The sequence below is a fragment of the Maniola hyperantus genome, chromosome 11 (assembly GCF_902806685.2).
Source record: "Maniola hyperantus chromosome 11, iAphHyp1.2, whole genome shotgun sequence".
NCBI lineage: Eukaryota > Metazoa > Arthropoda > Insecta > Lepidoptera > Nymphalidae > Maniola > Maniola hyperantus.
Window position 1 is genome coordinate 9,380,581 of NC_048546.1, and position 18,709 is coordinate 9,399,289.

At 36.7% G+C, this 18,709-nt stretch overlaps 1 protein-coding gene across 1 annotated transcript in view; it reads right to left on the bottom strand.

The window, feature by feature from the left end:
• The window catches only part of Toll-6 (Toll-like receptor 6), a 173,564-nt gene extending 156,777 nt beyond the window's left edge, over nucleotides 1-16,787 (bottom strand). Inside the window, exon 1 of the mRNA XM_034973086.2 lies at nucleotides 12,477-16,787. Coding sequence (XP_034828977.1) covers nucleotides 12,494-16,348 — 3,855 coding nt within the window. The 5' untranslated portion in view covers nucleotides 16,349-16,787 and the 3' untranslated portion in view covers nucleotides 12,477-12,493. The remainder of the gene's footprint in view (nucleotides 1-12,476) is intronic.
• Between the last annotated feature and the right edge of the window lie 1,922 nt (nucleotides 16,788-18,709).

The following is an 18,709-nucleotide window of genomic DNA, read 5'->3' on the forward strand; positions in this document are numbered from 1 at the left end:
ATTGGTCCGACACACTTACGCAATGCCCATGTAAACGACGACGTAACCACAAGTAAAGTTCACTCGTCTTCGTGAATTGCAAGAACTGTAACTATTCGTTTCTGATGATAGTTTAGTGGTTAAGACCTCGGCCTCCTATTAGGGGACCTGGGTGCGATCCCGGTCACATAACTCTTCAGAGTTACAAGCCCTGTCCACAGCTCGCTGAGAGACTTTAAAGTTTAAATTAAATAATTTTGAGATTTAATCGTGAGACTTACACACGCTCTGATTTTATGGATAAGTGTATTAAATACTTACATATCAAAATTTCGGAATCAGCAGGTCAATCAATCAATCAATCAGCCTGTTTGCGTCCACTGCTGGACATAGGCCTTCCCAAGAGCACGCCACCACACACGATCCTCCGCCTTCCTCATCCACCCACTTCCCGCTATCTTCTTAAGGTCGTCAGTCCAGCGGGTTGGAGGTCGTCCCACACTGCGCTTGCTGATACGCGGTCTCCACTCCAGCTAGCCTAACATGCGCCCCGCGAGAAAATTTTGTCTACGCATTATCTCGTGTTTTTTCATACAAATAAGACGAGTAAATGCGTAGACAAATTTTCTCGTGGTGCGCATGTCCTAACATGCGCACCACGAGAACACGTCTGCCCCATCGGCCATCGGTTCTGCGGCAGACGTGGCTTGCCCACTGCTACTTCAGCTGGCTAATTCGTTGGGCTATGTCGGTCACTCTGGTTCTCCTACGGATTTCCTCGTTACGGATTTTGTCCCTCAGAGAGATACCCAACATAGCCCGCTCCATAGCCCGCTGAGCGACATTGAACTTGTGGACAAGGCCAACTGTCAGTGTCCACGTTTCAGCGCTATCAGCAGGTATTGCACCTGTATCCGTCTGGCTATCGCATCAGTCTTTTTAGACCACGATTCTTTCGCTGCCAATGCTAACATTCGCGATATACCTAGTATGTATATTTATTTTTTAGATCTTTAAAATTAAAAAAAAAGTAAAATTAATCAAAAGTAAAATTACCACAATATTAACAAAAACTGAAAAACAATTGCTAAATTGTGGTCGATAAAATTCCTATACAAAGTAACTTACATACTGTTCGGAGTTTTTAATAACCCCTTGATGAAGTTATTACTTTTGTTCAGTTTTACGATACAATTTTATGAACATTTTTACTTTATTAGCCGTCGCATACCGTAGAAAAGTTGGGTGATTTATTATCGGAGGATAGTAGAACGACATCACAATAATGTCGGAAACTAAATGTGAACTCGCCATAATTACGACCTTCCGGCATCGATCGTCGATCCCATAGTGAACGGTCTAAAATTTGGAGTTCAGAGTTCTAGTTCAGTGCATTACGTTACGTCAAAATAATTTATTTAGTGAGTATCATGTGTCACTAGATTCAAATTATTTAAATGACAAATGGTCAGCACTGGCTGTGTCACCGTTCTATGTTCTATCGTATAATACTGTCAATTATTTCAAAAGTATTTTTCTCACAAGCAAAATCCTAACTAGTGACAACAGACAGTTCTTCCCCCTATGTCATTCATAGTTCCGTGTGTTAAATAGTTCCATGTGTTAAATAGTTCCGAGTGTTAAATAGTTTCTGCTTAAGTTATCCAATGATCAACACTACTGGAATTCCTTTCGGTTTAAAATTGAACCGGGTGTACTAAAACTTAACGAAAGTATTAAAGTTAAGACTGTAATCCTGAATTACTACCGAGCACGTCTTTATACATTTTGTTCAAATTTAGATCGCGACATTGGTCGTTTGGAATGCGCACCGACATTTGTCAGGATAGTCCGGAAAAAGATTTGTCTGTCAAGACCATTTCCATCAAGTAGGCGCTTGGAAATAGCTAGAATTTATACCTACCTGCTAATTTGCTTGTGGATGCCGCTGGCTATTTAAGCGCCTCAGAGTAATCTGTCAATAATAATAGTGTTGATAAAAAATGTTGACCCGAGTAGGTAAATAACGAAATGGCTAACAGGCTTCGAAGATTAATTTTGACCTTTACCTTTCCCGAAGAAAAAGGAAAAGGTCAATACGGTAAGGTAATGTTATAATCATCAAGCTAATAGTTGAAATTTGTAGCGTAGACTTGAAAGTCGTGCGGAAGGATCTGGGAGCTAACCACATCATTATCTCAAGAAATCCCATATGATACCATCCCTTATGAAAATCTGATATTTTCTTCTTGCACTTCGAAATATTTTTTTCTACTCTCAAGGCGCTTCCTAATAAAAAGAAAGTAGTAGCACAATACCTGCCAGAGGTCCGACGAAGCCATCATGTGACAGAGCAATCATGTGGTAAGGGAGCGACCCAAGACGGCCCCAGTAATTATGGGACCTATGGCAAAGTCGTTTTGGTCGTCATTTACCAAGAGATCAAAGGCGTCGGACTACTGTACCTCTCCAGTAGGTACCTCCACATATTTAAGCTGAGTTCACATCAAAAGCGTTGTATTTCAAACTCAGCATTCCTTTCCAACGTTCACACATTTTTGTGCTATGCTGGCTGTTGTGAAGTGGATCAAGAATTTTTCTAATATTCTGTGGTAAAGAAAATCCGTCCGTTCTTTGGAATAGTATTAGAAATCACGTCATGCATTGCCAGCCACTTAGTATCGTGGCAACCCCCTGCCAGACACCCAAGACATATTAAAATTTAAGGGTGTTTGGCAGGGGGTTGCCATGCCACGACTGACTGTCTTAATCTATTACAAAAATTAAAATCTAACAATACAGCATGTAAACCTAGCTTTATTATTTTAATTTTGGGTAGCGCGGCTCAAAGTTAATTCCAGATCGAAGTTTTAACATTTTAACATCAAATTCGGAATGTTGTTCAGTAGTGTATATGTAAATAAACGATGCCCCGAATAGATTTGTGTACAAAATAGACGCGTATCAATGATTCTCTATTACGACTAAATATTTTTCGAGAGCAACGGTGCATGTGATTAAGGGATGGGACATTATCTGAGTCGCTTTTGTCCCCAATTGTCCTTGTTATGCGGTCTGTGGTCGGAATTCTTGCGCAAAGAATATTAAATTGGTTCTTATTAACTTTACCATAAGGTCCGCTTTTGTGTGACGTTTAATAAAACGTTGTATTGAATTACGCAAACCCAATACCGTTGCCTAGGCGAAAGCTGATCTCTTTTGGTGACATCTACTCGTACAGGAGTAAGGAACGTAAAGGATTATCGAATGACAATGTGCATTTTTTCATATTATGTGTGTATTCATTTTGATCCGAGGCTTTTGAGAATAGGATGCTATTAAATTGCGCATGAGTCCTTTGTCGTACCATATGGCATTTTCCAGCAGATGGCTCTTTTGTGAGGACTCCCGACTTAAGTAAGTAAACTAATAAACTCGAATTTACTTAAGGAGATATTAACTAGCTCATCGCCATTCTTGCGCATATTTTTTTTTTGAATAATTCATGATTTCAATAGGTAGGTAGGTACGCTCCAAGTACGCTTACATTTTTTGACTCAGAGTTAAAGGTCCTGTATCTATCTACTTATTTGATGTAAAGATCTTTTGAATTATTGAACACCATTCTCAACACAGGTTCTATCTATTGGAATACAGTTTTAAAATTCACATTACATTAAATCTTTAAAAGCTGTCATTAAACTTTAAGTTTATGTTTAATTGTTTCTGAGATGCATATCAACACATATCCGACTTGAAACTGGCAAATTTAATCAAAATCGAGTCAATAAGACTTGTCTTGAAAAAAGTCTTGAAAAAATCCGAGAAAACGTTTAGGAAAAGCCAAAGTAAATAAAATATTTTTACAAGTGCTTTCACAGGAATCTAACAATTAAAACTTTAATAAATGAGAAAAACGTAGTAGTTTTCACAACGCAAATACTATAGGTAAGTAGGTACCTACAACTTTTTTATGCCTTAATCAAGAACCATTTTTATTTTCTTCGATATTGCTAACTTGGAAAGTAAAGCTCGCTTAGTTTCTAAGGAAAACATCAGCACTTCTTTTCATTATCTTAGAACGCAAAACATAAATATTATGCTTGTGTAAAAGGAACACCTATTTTAATTAATACAAAAGGCGGGTGGATTTTCCGTAATTATCATAATTTATTGCATCATATTTTGTATCGTATTTTTGTTTCAATATAATTAACCGTTGTTAATTAAATAAATTATCTAGTTAAGCATGTCTATCAAGAGATACCTACCCAATAATTTATTTAATGATCGCAATCACATTTTATCCTTAGCTCGCCATCTTAAATTTTTTTTGCCGGCTTTTTATAATAATTATCAATATTATACTGTTAAAGTATTACTTACTTATTATTTATGTAAGTAGGTACATATTAAATAACTAGCTGACCCTGCGAACTTCGTTCCGCCTAACAGTCGATTCAAATTTTTTAATTTTTTTTTAAATCCCCACGATTTAGGACTTCAGTACTTTGCAGCATCAGGATTGAGGAGTTAGGATCCGAAGTTCAATGATGTAGCCTATGCTTGGTACCTAAAATAATTTTGCATCATCCGCAGTTCCTGAAACATTATAGTTTAGGAGTGCTGTACCCTACATCATCAGGGTTGAGGAGTTGAGACTTGAAGTCTGAGAATAAAGTCGTTGCTTGGTACCTACAATATGAATTCACTATGAACACTTCCTGAATCTTGATAACTCAGGCGGGCAGTAACCCTGCAGCATCAAGATTAAGGAGTTGAATCCAGAATTTTTTATGTGACCACCACGAAAACTTTTTTTGTTGATTTAAAAAAAAAAATTGCAAATCGGTCCAGAAACCTCGAAAAAATCGATGTAGAAAAAAGAACCACCTCCTTTTTGACAGTCGGTTGAAAACCGATTACCTTGAAATATTTACGGATCAATTTTTAAAATATCCCCTTTCTAACAAAAAAAGAATGAATGAAATCGGACTACGCGTTAATGAATTACAACTCAGTATACATTTTAACTTTCATCCCCTCTCCTACGGGAACCATGCTGAATTTCGGGATAAAAAGTATCCTATATTCTTCCTCATAGTATGACCTCAAATCGTACCAAGTTTCATTGGAATCCATTCAGTAGTTTCAGCGTGATGCGCGGCCGTGATACAGACAGACAGACAGACAGACAGACAGACAGACAGACAGACAGACAGACAGATAGACAGACAGACAGACAAAAATGAAAAAAAATTACAGTTTTGGGTTCAGTATCGATTATAGAGTGCCCTCGAAAAAAAATTTTCAAAATATCTTCAATGTACAGAATTTGACCTGTTACAGTTTTATTATAAGTATTGATTAAAACGATAAATCAAGCACTAATCGTCGGAGTGTGAAGACATGTTTGGGTTAGTATTTTTTTTCGATAAATTAGCTTTAAAGCTATTACAATTTCCTTCTTTTTCCATACTAATACAAGACAGGCGTGTTACATAACTTGTTATGTACATAATCTGGACTCACCATAACAATACAACCTGCTTCATCTGACCTTTTTGGTTACAAATTTCACAACTTTGAAGTACATTTGCGGTTTAGGAAATTCTACGCAAACGTACGAAAGTTTAACTAAATTTTATCCCCGATACTATCTGGGTTATCCCTTTCAAACAACTAACTTAAATTATAAAACGCTTTTATCCCTTTGCGTGTGTAATTTTACACACAATGTTATTTTATTAGTTACACATTAGTAAAATTACACTAAGTATGGTTCGTGAAATTGTTAGAGTTAATTTAATTAATAAATTAGATTATTTTGTTGCATTCCATTATTAAATGGGGATTGAAATAGCGCTGATAGCCTAGTGGTTAAGACGTCGGCCTAGTATTCGTGGGGTACGAGGTTCGATCCCGTTTACGCACGTCTAATTTTTCAGTTATGATCGTTTCAAGCAAGTAAATATTACTTGCTTTGACGGTGAGGAAAAACAAGATGATAAAAGCTGACGCGAGTATATCTGAGAGTTCTCCATAATGCTTTCAAAGTGTGCGAAGTCTGTCAATCCGCACTTAACCAGCGTGGTGGACTATGCATGGCCAACCCCTTCTCGTTCTGAGAGGAGACACGAGCTCAGTAGTGAGCCGGTGATGGGTTGTCGATGGTTATGATGATGATTTTCTTAAATGACTTTAAAAAGTTTTTAGTTGCACCTACTTAGATAATGTATTTTATAAATACAAGTGGCTGCGTGTAATAAAAGTAGGTAACTGCCGAGTTTCTTACTGACTCATCTCAGTATAGCTTCTTTCCGAACCGGTGGCAGTCATGCGACGTATCATAATTATTGTCACAAGTTGTCCTACGTTAAATAAAGTTGAGTTTGAGTTTGAAAAGCCGAAAACAGCGACTGAAGTCGGTAAAGCTTTTAGAAAGATAATAATACTAGCTAACGCCCGCGTCTGCGTGGAATTGGGTTTTTTAAAAATCCCGTGGGAACTCTTTGAGTTTCCGGGATAAAAAGTAGCCTATGTCACTCTCCAGATCCTTCTCTATACCCATGCAAAAAATCACGTCAACCCGTTGCACCGTTGCGACGTGATTGAAGGACAAACCACCAAACCAACAAACGAACACACTTTCGCATTTATAATAAATAGGTAAGGGTTAATTTTGTTTGTTCATGAACATACAAACTTACAATTTTTTTTGCCTTTTTATTACCTATATTTTATTCATTTTTATTTTTCTTTTTAACTTACTTTTAGCGACCCACCTTGGCTTTGCACCGGGCGCTTATTACAATTTTCGTGGGGATCTCTAATAAAAACAAAATTAAGTATAGCCTATGTTATTCAGGAAAAATGTTGCTTTCTACTGGTGAAAGAATTTACAAAATCGGTTCAATAGTTCCAGAGATTACTTCCTATAAACAAACTTAAAAAATTTACATCTTTATAAATAGACTATAGATATAGGTATGTATTTTAATTCGTGTTTAGAATTTGCAACTTAGTAACTTACTTGGTTTGACCTCCGCTGCAGTCTGCAGATGGCCTTACAGGTTGCCGGAGGTCAAAATGTACCGTAATATCACACGAGTAGTATTGGTCTTTGTAAAATATGAGTTAGAATAATAGGCAAGCACACCCTTGATAAATACTGGGAACATACACGATCGTAGGACAAGGTTAGTACAAATTGTTAATAGCAGGGTCCATACAAATGGGTCAATTTTCAAAAAAACCATTCGAAATTCAATTCGAAAATGTTTTCGAAATTCATTCGAAATTCAATTCAAAAACATAGTTTTGTTTGTTATTGGTTGGTGACTCAAAATGGTTAACGCCCACTGAGATTTTCGTCTCCGTCATATTTTGTAAGGACGTAGCATCATCATGATCAACTTATCGCCGGCTCACTACAGAGCACGGGTCTCCTCTCAGAGTGAGAAGGGTTTTGGCCATAGTCTACCACGCTGGCCAAGTGCGGATTGGCAGACTTCACACACCTTTGAGAACATTATGGAAAACTCTCAGGCATTCAGGTTTCCTCACGATGTTTTCCTTCACCGTTAAAGCAAGTGATATTTTAATTACTTAAAAACGCACATAACTCCGAAAAGTTAGAGGTGCGTGCCCGGGATCGAACCTCCGACCTCCGATTGGAAGGCGGACGTCCTAACCACTAGGCTACCACAGCTTCAAGGACGTAGCATAGAGAGCCCTATACCTACTTTCCTCGGATAGAGTATAGGACGAGTAGGTAACGACATCTAAACAATTTTAATCGACCGCGAGCTGTGTCTAATCTCGGCCGTATATCTAGCTTTATTCATGCGAGAGGCATAAATACATAGCTATCAGATAAAATCACGTGACACATCGTCCCTTACTCGCGCTGGGCTCGTAAAAACAAGTTTTCCCATTATTTCTATGCTGACCCGTCGGCTGTCGTTTTGATAAGGGTGACGTCGGGAATAACCGATGTTGATTTCGTTTTGATTTGTTCACACTGAGATAATAGCAGATTCATTGCCTTAAAGTAGGTTTCTACCTTCCGAGATGTAGTTATTGAGTTGAGTTATTGTAATCTGCCTGCCTCCAACCTAAAAGTGTGACCCCTGTAGCTTTCTAGGTTCAAGTAATTCAGTTTGCCCGCAACTGCGTTTGGGTATTAATCTCATTATATGTATAAAACCTTTAATTTTCTAAGTTCATTGTATAGCCCTACCTCTCTACTACCTGCCTGTCAGTCCTATCAAAATCGGTTCAGCTGTTTATTAAAACAAATTAGTTTCAATAAACTTAATTAGTAGATTAGTTTTAACAGACAGACCGGCGGATATAAAGACAGGCTGATAAAAAAAAATAGAAAAAGTTTTTCAAGAAAAATGTTTAGATGTAAGTAAGGGGCATAGACTACTCCTTAACCTAGAAAATCAAAGAGTTCCCATGGGATTTTGAAAACATAAATCCACGTGGACGAAGTCGCTGGCTAATATTAAATTGTAACAAGTTATCACTCAAAAAAGTACCTACTTACAGTACAACGTATTGTCGGTTTCAACGACAGAGACAATGCTCTACAAATCTGCTACCTCCTTCTAAAGGTCGATGTACATTACTTTCTGCCGCGTACTGTACCTACTTACACTCAATGCTCAGGTGAGATAGCGGTCAATCGCAAACCTGTCATCTATAAAAAGAGAGTAGCAAATCAAGTTATGTAGTTCCATGTTAGTCCCTATAGGAAGATTCGCGACGGTGCAATGCAAAATACGTGTAATTCAACAAAGCAACAATGGTATGCAGTTCTCTGCTAACGGTATTTGGCTGATGTTATGATCCTTTTTGAAATCACACTGTGGCTAATAGGGTCTTGGAGTCTTGGTCTTGTAGTAATAAAATGATGTGATTTTTAGGGTTCCGTACCTCAAAAGGAAAAACGGAACCCTTATAGGATCACTTTGTTGTCTGTCTGTCTGTCAAGAAACCTACAGGGTACTTCCCGTTGACCTAGAAACATGAAATTTGGCAGGTAGGTAGATCTTATAGCTGACATTTGGGGAAAAATCTGAAAACCGTGAATTTAGGGTTAGATCACACAAAAAAAATTGTGGTCATGAACTAATAATTAGTATTTTCAATTTTCGAAGTAAGTAACTATATCAAGTGGGATATCATATGAAAAGTCTTCACTTGTGCATTCTAAAACAGATTTTTATTTATTTTTATGCATCATAGTTTTTGAATTATCTTGCAAAATGTCGAAGAAATACGACTGTAGTACGGAACCCTCAATGCGCGAGCCTGACTCGCACATGGCCGGTTTTTTTGTATAGTGGTAGTTTATGGGGCTAGAATTCATTATTAGGGAGAATAATTAAAAAAAACAACCAATTTTTAAAATACCAATTCGAAATATTTCTCGAGGAGGTATACCTACCAACATTTTTTGGATTTTCATATTGCATGTTCAGTAACTTGTTTTTTTTAACATTTTATTAAGTAGGTATGCCCCAACAACGCGGTTGGGATTATATAAAAGTGCTAAATTTTAATTTTACAGCCCTTATACTTAGTTTATTTTTTAAATGGCAATGATACACATACAGACGGACAGATGGAAAGATGGACTGGATGAAAATATTATAAGGGTTCTTAGTTTTACTACAGAACCTATAAAATGTAATGAATTTACTTTATCAGCAAAGAAAAGACATGTAATTTATTTGATTAAGCCAAAATTAGTATCTCGAGTCCCATTCCAAGAGTCTAAGCTAACCTATCTCTAAAAAGATCGTAGGTAGGTAAGTCTCTCTAAAGTAACTACATTTGTCACCGTGATTGCCACTTTGCTGTATCGAGTAAACTTTCTTTACAAGTCTTTAGTTTGTACAAAGTCGCGAAATGCATAGGTACAATGGAAAATTTTAGATGTGAAAATATCTCCACTCATATTGTGTTAAATAACGATCTTGTTAAGTCGCGGTTTTTCTTTTTATTATCCTCTTTAATAATGAATAATTCTAGTCCCATAATAGGGTCTTGGACTGTAGTAATAAAATGAAGTGATAGTTTATGGGGCTAGAATTTATTATTAAAGAGAATAATTTTAAAAAAATCAAGATTTTTATTTATTTTTAGGGTTCCGTACCTCAAAAGGAAAAACGGAACCCTTATAGGAACACTTTGTTGTCTGTCTGTCTGTCTGTCAAGAAACCTACAGGGTAGGTACTTCCCGTTGACCTAGAATCATGAAATTTGGAAGGTAGGTAGATCTTATAGCTGACATTTGGGGAAAAATCTGAAAACCGTGAATTTAGGGTTAGATCACACAAAAAAAATTAAATTGTGGTCATGAACTAATAATTAGTATTTTCAACTTTCGAAGTGACTATATCAAGTAGGGTATCATATGAAAGGTCTTTACCTGTACATTCTAAAACAGATTTTTATTTATTTTTATGCATCATAGTTTTTGAATTATCGTGCAAAATGTCGAAAAAATACGACTGTAGTACGGAACCCTCATTGCGCGAGCCTGACTCGCACTTGGCCGGTTTTTAACATGAACGTCACGCTGCACTGTACGAAAGATGAATAATGACGTCACAATCCGTAAACGACAATTTTTTAACATAAAATAGGGTTAGATAAGGTTGCATGGCAGCGATCTGTATTGTATTCAGCATCCTATAAGGTAATATACTTAATACTTACATTGCTCACCTCTGTATTATACCTACAATCTACATATTATATTTATCTACCTACATAATTGTGTATCTAATGTTTGTGATATTTCGTTTTTTAATAAGAACAGCAACTACTGAGTTTTTTCGGCTCTTATCAGTAGAATCTTCTTTCCGAAATAGTGGAAGAATGTTGAAATCCTAATCCTAATATCCTAATATTCCTAATATAATTTATAATAATATAATATTATAAATGTGAAAGTGTGGATGTTTGGGTGTTTGGATGTTTGGATGTTTGGATATTTGGATGTTTGTTACTCAATTACGCAAAAATAGCACAACGGATTTTGACGAAATTTGGAATGGAGATCGATTATACCCTGGATTAACACATAGGCTACTTTTTGTCATGGAAAATCAAAGAGTTCACGCGGGATTTTGAAAAACGTAAATCCACGCGGACGAAGTCGCGGGCATCAGCTAGTAATACCATATAATATCAAAGTGGCATAAGTAATCCTACTTGAAACAATAAATAATTAATAGGTACTACATTTCATATCTCCATCTTCTCGTATTTGTAATTAGCACTGCAGTACTTTCTAGATCTTTAACTATATCCACGTAAAAAATCACGTCGAGCCGTTGCTCCGTTGTGGCGTGATTGAAGGACAAACAAACAAACCAACACTCTTTCGCGTTTATAATATGAGTAGTGACTTAAGGTAGTGCTAGAAGTAGGTACCTAGTACCTACCATAACAGTGCAATAGGTGAGATCGTGGTGAGATGAAGACCATAAATTATATTTTTATTTTCATCCTTGAGCTTTGGATGGCTTAGTCCAGTAATGAACTAATCGAGTATATATTGCATGTTTGATATTCTACTAGATGTTGCTATGAACACTATTCGCAGATAGAATATAGACGCAATTTCGATTGCCATTTGCCTGGAATTGTTTCAAAGTCCTTTGACATGAAAACTGTTTCGTTTTCGTGTCAAAGGCCTTATGGAATAATTAAGTTTATGCTACATAGAGTAAGATCATAGCACAGAACCAATACTGATAGGATGATCTCATCTATTCGGAGTGTGTTTTAGAGAAATAGCCTCTATAGTCTATACCGATTTTTGTAACTGCTGAGACCTATTAAACTATATTTCTCAGTGTTTTTTTAACGTTTTATATAAATAATATGGTATATTTAATTTTCTTTATCATAAGTTTGTATTTCAATTAAATACCTACATAATAAAATTAAGATAAATGGCCAAGTAAAAATAAAACAAAAACAAATAAAAATTCGAAATGTTTATATTTCAGTTTTCTTTTGATAGAATTTTCTTTCGCAATATTTACAAATATTTACAAAAACAAATTATATTATATACAGTCTCTTATTATAAAATTTTAATTAACAGATTTATTAAATGCATTAAAATTTGTACACGTTTATAAGTTTATAACTTTGGCATTATTATAATTTAAGGTGAAATATAATATAATATTTTCATGATTAATTAATAAAGTTGTCATGTAGGTAGTATTTGAATAGTTTACAACAACCTATCAAGATCCTATCTATTTATAAATTACTATCGCAGAAATTAGGAATTGCATCCATAAATTAATTTTTATATAACTAACGTCCTAATGTACATATATAAGTAAATGCAAGTTTATGGCGTTCCATATTATAAAAAAATACAATTATGGAACAACTTAACATAATAATTATCACTGTGTTTGGACTAATACGCTTAAGCGTCGCAGATTGAGAATTACCTGCGTTGAAGCATACGCTACGCCCAAAGCTGCGCGTGCGGCGGCATTCGGTGCGGGTGTTGATCGCGCATGTGCACGCCGGCCGGCACGCCGAGCCTGTCGGCCAGGCCGTCGCCCAGCAAGGGCGGCAGCTTGCCGGGCGGAGGCGGAGGGGGCGGCGCCGGCGCCCGCCCGGCACCCACCGGCGACACTGACGCGTAAATATTCACTGTCGAACGGTGGTATTGACACTTCCGTAAGTCCGGCATGGCGAACCTTAGTTTTTGCCAAAACTGCCTATCACCCCACTCGACACACGTATTCGCTTTCAAACACAACCTCAACTCCGGATCGATGTCTCTATTCGGCAAGTCGCCTAACAATATTATTATCAGTCTTCTTCGTCTCTCTTTTAATACTTCGTGGAGTGCCGTCTTGAATTCAAATCGGCACCATTCGTTGTTGATAAAGTTTTTAGATAGGACTATTATGGTCCTCTTAGATGATTCTACGGCCTCTATAATTGTATCCGCGACGTAGGCCGAGGCGTTAAAGTCTCGGTAATGTAGGCAGAGCCGGAAACTCGGGTCCGTTGATTCTAGGCCGGGCGCTAACATCTGAGCGACGAATGCCTCGTCTTTTACGCTATAACTGATGTAGGCGTCAAATAGCCTATCTTTGTCGGCTTCATCGTCAAATGCGGTGCTTTTATAGCACATTCTGAATCCGCAATGATAGTAAACCCAAACTCGTAGTTCTCGTCTCCAGTAAAATATACCACAGATAAGTACTGAGCTTACAACGAATATAAAAAGTGATATTAGGAGTAATGGAAGATAATCGTTGATAACTTGATTTTCTATTATTGAGGAACTTCCACCAACGTGACTTGTACATATAGTTGAGTTAAAATCGGCCATTAGGGGTCCAACTGCGTTTGTAACATTATCGAATATACAAGTGATTTTATCGGAGTCTTCCACCTTGCCGACATTATTTCTAAACCAATTTCGGAATTTGTGCATATATTGACAGTCGCAAGACCACGGATTGCGAGAGAGGCTTATCTCTACCAAATATGGATTCATCGTGAATTGCCACACAGCAAAACTGTAAATGTTATTGCCTTCTAAGCGCAGTACTTCTAAATGCCGCAGCTCCATGAACGTTCGATTGTCGATATAATGTATTTTATTGTCTTGCAGATGTAATTCACGCAAATTTTCCAAAGGAGATAATTCGAAACCTAACAACTCCTTGATATTGTTCTTTTCTAAGTGCAACACAGTTAAGCGTTTTAGTCCACTAAACGTATTATTATACAATGCATCGATATTTGAGCTATTCGCGTACAATATTTTTAAATTTTTACGTCCAATAAAAGCATGACTCGTTAAACCACCAAAATTGTTACCGTCTAAATATAGTTCAGTAGCGTCCATAGGAATAGTGTTGGGTATTTCAGAATAACCAGCAGCAGAACAGTCCACAATATTCGCCGACCACGGTTGGTCGTGATAGCACGTACAGTTCGATGGGCACGTCATTTCACAATCACAAGCGTCAAAATCACAACAATGGCACAACGTAAAGCAGTGCGTTTTATATGTACACAAAAACTGGGATGATTCCGCTTCAATGAGCGGAATATAAGTCCTTTCACGATTGTAGAGTAACTTGCAATATATGCTTTCCAAGTCCATTACTCGAGGGTGTTGTCTTAGATGATCGAGTTTGTTTATGCGCTGTAACCATTCCATTGTACAGTCGCACTGGAAAGGATTTCCACCAATATAAAATTCGGGTAACGGCCGGCCTGGATCAACGGGAGTTAACCGAAGCGCATTGAGATCCATACTAGTTATCTGATTTGCATACAAATCGACTCTCGTTAAATTGGTTTTTCCAACAAAAGTTTGAGCTTCAACTTGCGTAATTTGATTATCATTCAGGAACAGAAGCTCGATACTGCTGGGTATAGAGAAAGTGGTTATTTTTAACATTTTGTTGAAACTTGCGTCTAACGTCTGTAGACGAAGTTCTTTATCCAAACGATAGTTGTTGCTCAATTCTTTGATGTTGTTGCCGTGAACATCTAGCCATTGAAGTCCCGCGGGGATCACAGCGTAATCAAACCATGCTATTTGGTTATCTGACACGTTTAACCACAACAGAGAGGGTATATTTACAAAGAGGCCCTGAATATCAGTGAGCTGGTTAGCATCCAATCTTACGGCTTGTAAATTTGATAATGTTTCCAAAGCGTTCATGTCTATGTGTCTTAATTTATTTCGGGCCAAGTTTAAAATTTGTAACGATGGCAGGTCGGAAAATACGTCTTTGCTTATATTTTCTATTTTATTGCCAATAAGTCGTAATCCATATACATTATGTAGCCCAACAAAGCCTGGTTCTTCCAACGAAGTAATCTGGTTTTCACCAAGATCAAGTGTTCTTAGTAAGCGCATATTTCGCAGCGCAATGGGCACTTTCTTTAAACGATTTCCATTCAAATTCAAATCTTGCAAAGAGGAAGTATTCCGAAATGCTTCGGGATGAAGTTCTTCGAGGTGGTTATTATCTACAGATAGTAGAGATAGTACATATAAACCATTTAAAGCATATGCGTCAATGTGTGATATTTTATTATACGACAAAATCAGCGTATGCAAATTGTTCATTGGTGCGAATGTATCAGCTGCAATGGATTCCAACTGATTATGCTGTACATTTAATATTTGAAGAGTATAGAGATCTTTAAATATTCTGGGGTCAAGCTTTGTCAATCGATTATTGGATAAATTAAGAAGGACCATTCTTATTAGACCCGTGAATGTATTCTCATTGATCCATGTACTCGTTAGGTGGTTATTAGATAAATCCAAAGCTAGCAGTTGGTCTAAATTTGCAAAAAGACTCGGTGAAAGCACGCTTATTGAATTATTTTGTAAGTATATTTCTTTAATAACTGGTCGGCTATCTCTAAATAGATCTTGTGGAAGAGCCACAATTTTATTGTTGGAGAGATCTATAATTTGTAATTGTTTCAATCCTGACAGTCCTTTATCAGCCACCATAGATATTTCATTATCATGGATGTGTAGCTCCTTGAGTCTTCGGAGAGCCATAAAACCATTTTCTGGCATCAGTACAAATTGGTTACTGGAAGCATCTAAAACTTCGATATCCAGGGAACATGAAGAGTGTGGCAAAGATGATGCTGATGGAGAAGGCCCGTCGTGTTCACTGATTAGAGCTTGATGCATAGCTCGTTCTCTAAATCCAAGGTCACTAACATCTTGAAGTCTATTCGAGGACACATTTAAATACACTAAATTAGTAAGTGGGCAAAACAAGTTTTCAGGGAACGACCAAATATTATTAAAACTCAAGTCTAACTTTTCCAACTGTCGAACAGCCGTAAAGCTTTCCGATGCTATCTCTAAACTCATAGCGGCCCACTCGGTGTTTTTCGTTCTGATCGTTAAATTTCGGAGGTCTCTCAATCCGGATAGAACTCCAGGCGGCCATCTTCCAATTTTACAGTTATCCAAAACAAGTTCACGTAGTTTAACCAAATGCGCGAAACTACGATCGTCTAATGAACTTTTGTACATCATTTCTTCATTGCACTCTATACGCAAAGAAGTTGTGTGTTCGGATGGAATGACACTAAAATTTGTAGTATCAAATTCACTGTTTATAGTGCGAAGTTTACATGTGAGTGAAACCTCGTGAGCATCATTTGGTCCTCTTAGCCACCACTGGCAATCATCGGGAGCTTCGTATTTCAGTGGTAACGAGCTCTGATCGGCAACATTAAGTCCGATGACAAACCAAAATATGATCTGGTTAAAGATTGTGTTTCTAGTAGAGTTATGTTGAAGAGCCATATTTAACGAAATTATATATCAAGGAAGAAGGAAAACATAGCACGGGAGGCTCAGTGTCATGTTTTTTCCGTCGGCATTCGTGTTGCGGCCCCTTGCCGGATGTAAAGAATCCATCAATTTATGAACCAATTTCGATATTAGCTCAACAAATAGTCCTATTTATTGCGACACACATGATGTAGAGTATTTTTATTCACAATCTCATTTATGTCCTTATATAATAATTATGTAAACAAAAATTTGTCACAATTGTCCACACTTTCTTTAAATGTCCAGAAAAACTTTTAACGAATGCTATTTAACTTATAACTTGATTCATAAAATTAATTCACAGTCTTTTTTGTTTGAAATCGGGTATCTTCATTTCAGATCGCGTATTGATAATCGTATTTTACTGTAACGTTCGTCCGAGCAAAGCGTCGAGTGGCGCGCCCGTGCCTCGACGCTGCGTAGAGTCAACTAAATGTGAGTAGAGCAGAGCAGAGGCATTGCAGTCGCGTAGAATATACGCTCATCTGGAGGGGGTGGGGTGCGGGGTGAGATGAGCCGAGTGGTGGCGAATGTTCACGAGGAGTTATTACAATAAATTATTTTTTACGGAGCTTTAAGAAATCGGTTGCGCGTATTTCGACCACGGACTTTGAATGAACGTAGGTACCTACGATCAGCTGCTTAGGGAACTTTTCTGAAATTCTTGAAATTATTTAGGTATCCAAAATAACAACACGATCTTTATTATTATCTTACATTGTATAGGTATTCTATTATAATAATTATAAGAGCTTTCTAATTACTGCAATTCAGACATAGTAAATTATATTGGACATAAAATGAAAAAATAATCATTCTTTGTAAAAGTAATATTATCATCCTAGGTAGGTACCTATTGACAGACTAGGTAGGAATTTATTTTTATAGCAAAGTGAAACTAACTAGACCTGCAAATTGAAATATAATAATAATTAATCGAAGCAATTTCCACAGTTTGTTTTATTTATAGGTAAGTACCGATTTAATTTTAAAACGGATGTGATTTTACATCATAAGGCAGGGAAACCTTCTAAGGGAAATATTTTGCATAATATTCTGCTCTCACGATGCTTAAAGCCATACGAAAGTTTTGTAATTTGAGCATACCGATTTTATTATCTTTGCCTACTTTTATAACACCAAAGTTTGCTAAGTCACTATTTATAATCATTTTTATTGCAGGTAGAGAAACGAATTTTTGGATTAATTAGAGGTAATAACGTACTGACATGAACCTATTACATTTGGTAAAATTCTTAATTTTACCACACTTTTACACTTTTACACCGAGGAAAAATTATTTTTTGTGTGAAACGTGCATTTATTTTCACATCTGGCTAGATAATAATGCATTTTATTTCTTGCAGTCATTTTTTGAAGATTATGTACCTAATTAAAACCTAACTTGTATTAAATTTTGAAATGAGCTAATTTCTATACGGAAAAATTGCAACCAAAACTTAAAAAAAGTAACTAAAGAATAAACTGGCTTGACTGACGTCGACTCAATAATGGGATATACTCATAACTTAGGAAAATACTAAAACGCTTATGGATTTAGACAAAATTTTAACGGGATAAAAAATTAAGCTTTCAAATCCTTTCACTTACAATGCGTAGAAATAGAAATTTTACACCAGGTGAGTAAATCTGGGGAAGCAACAAAGGAGCTCCTTTGACGAAGAACGAGATTAAAAATCAACCCTTTTATAATTCGAATGGCGAAATTAAAAAGCAACTATGGTATAAAAGTATTAAGAGCTTAAGGTAACAAAAGAGTTCTGTTCACGCTTCGCAGACCACACTGGTTGTCAGACGACGGAAGATATCATTTTAATCCTTTTAGTTAAGTTGACTATGAAAAGATAGACGTCTTTGCGGCATTGGTGTTTTTCTTTTACCCCGGCTGATGGTTATTCTTGATGGAAAAGAATTAATTTTAAAGTTAAATAGGATGATTAATGAGATACTTTGTTGCTGCTTTTTAGTTTTTTTAGCTATAATAGCGTAAACAGTGTCATGACTAGCAAGCTTCAAAGATATAAAAAGTCCAAAGTCTTACTCAGTGGCATTTTTCATAATTTTAGTTTTCGTCGCTCTAGAATCTTGAGCTTTTAGTTTAACTATCTTACCATCTAATGACTAGATGGTAAACTAGTTTTAAAATGAAAGGAGTAAGTATCTAAATCATAAATATCACAAAAACAATTAACATAACTTTACCACATTCTCCGAATTGATTTCTACCACTGGTACTGCCACGGTCTTGCGCCGCCTCAAGACCGTGGCGTGTGGAAGTCCTTTCAAGAGACATAGGTCCAGCAGTGGACG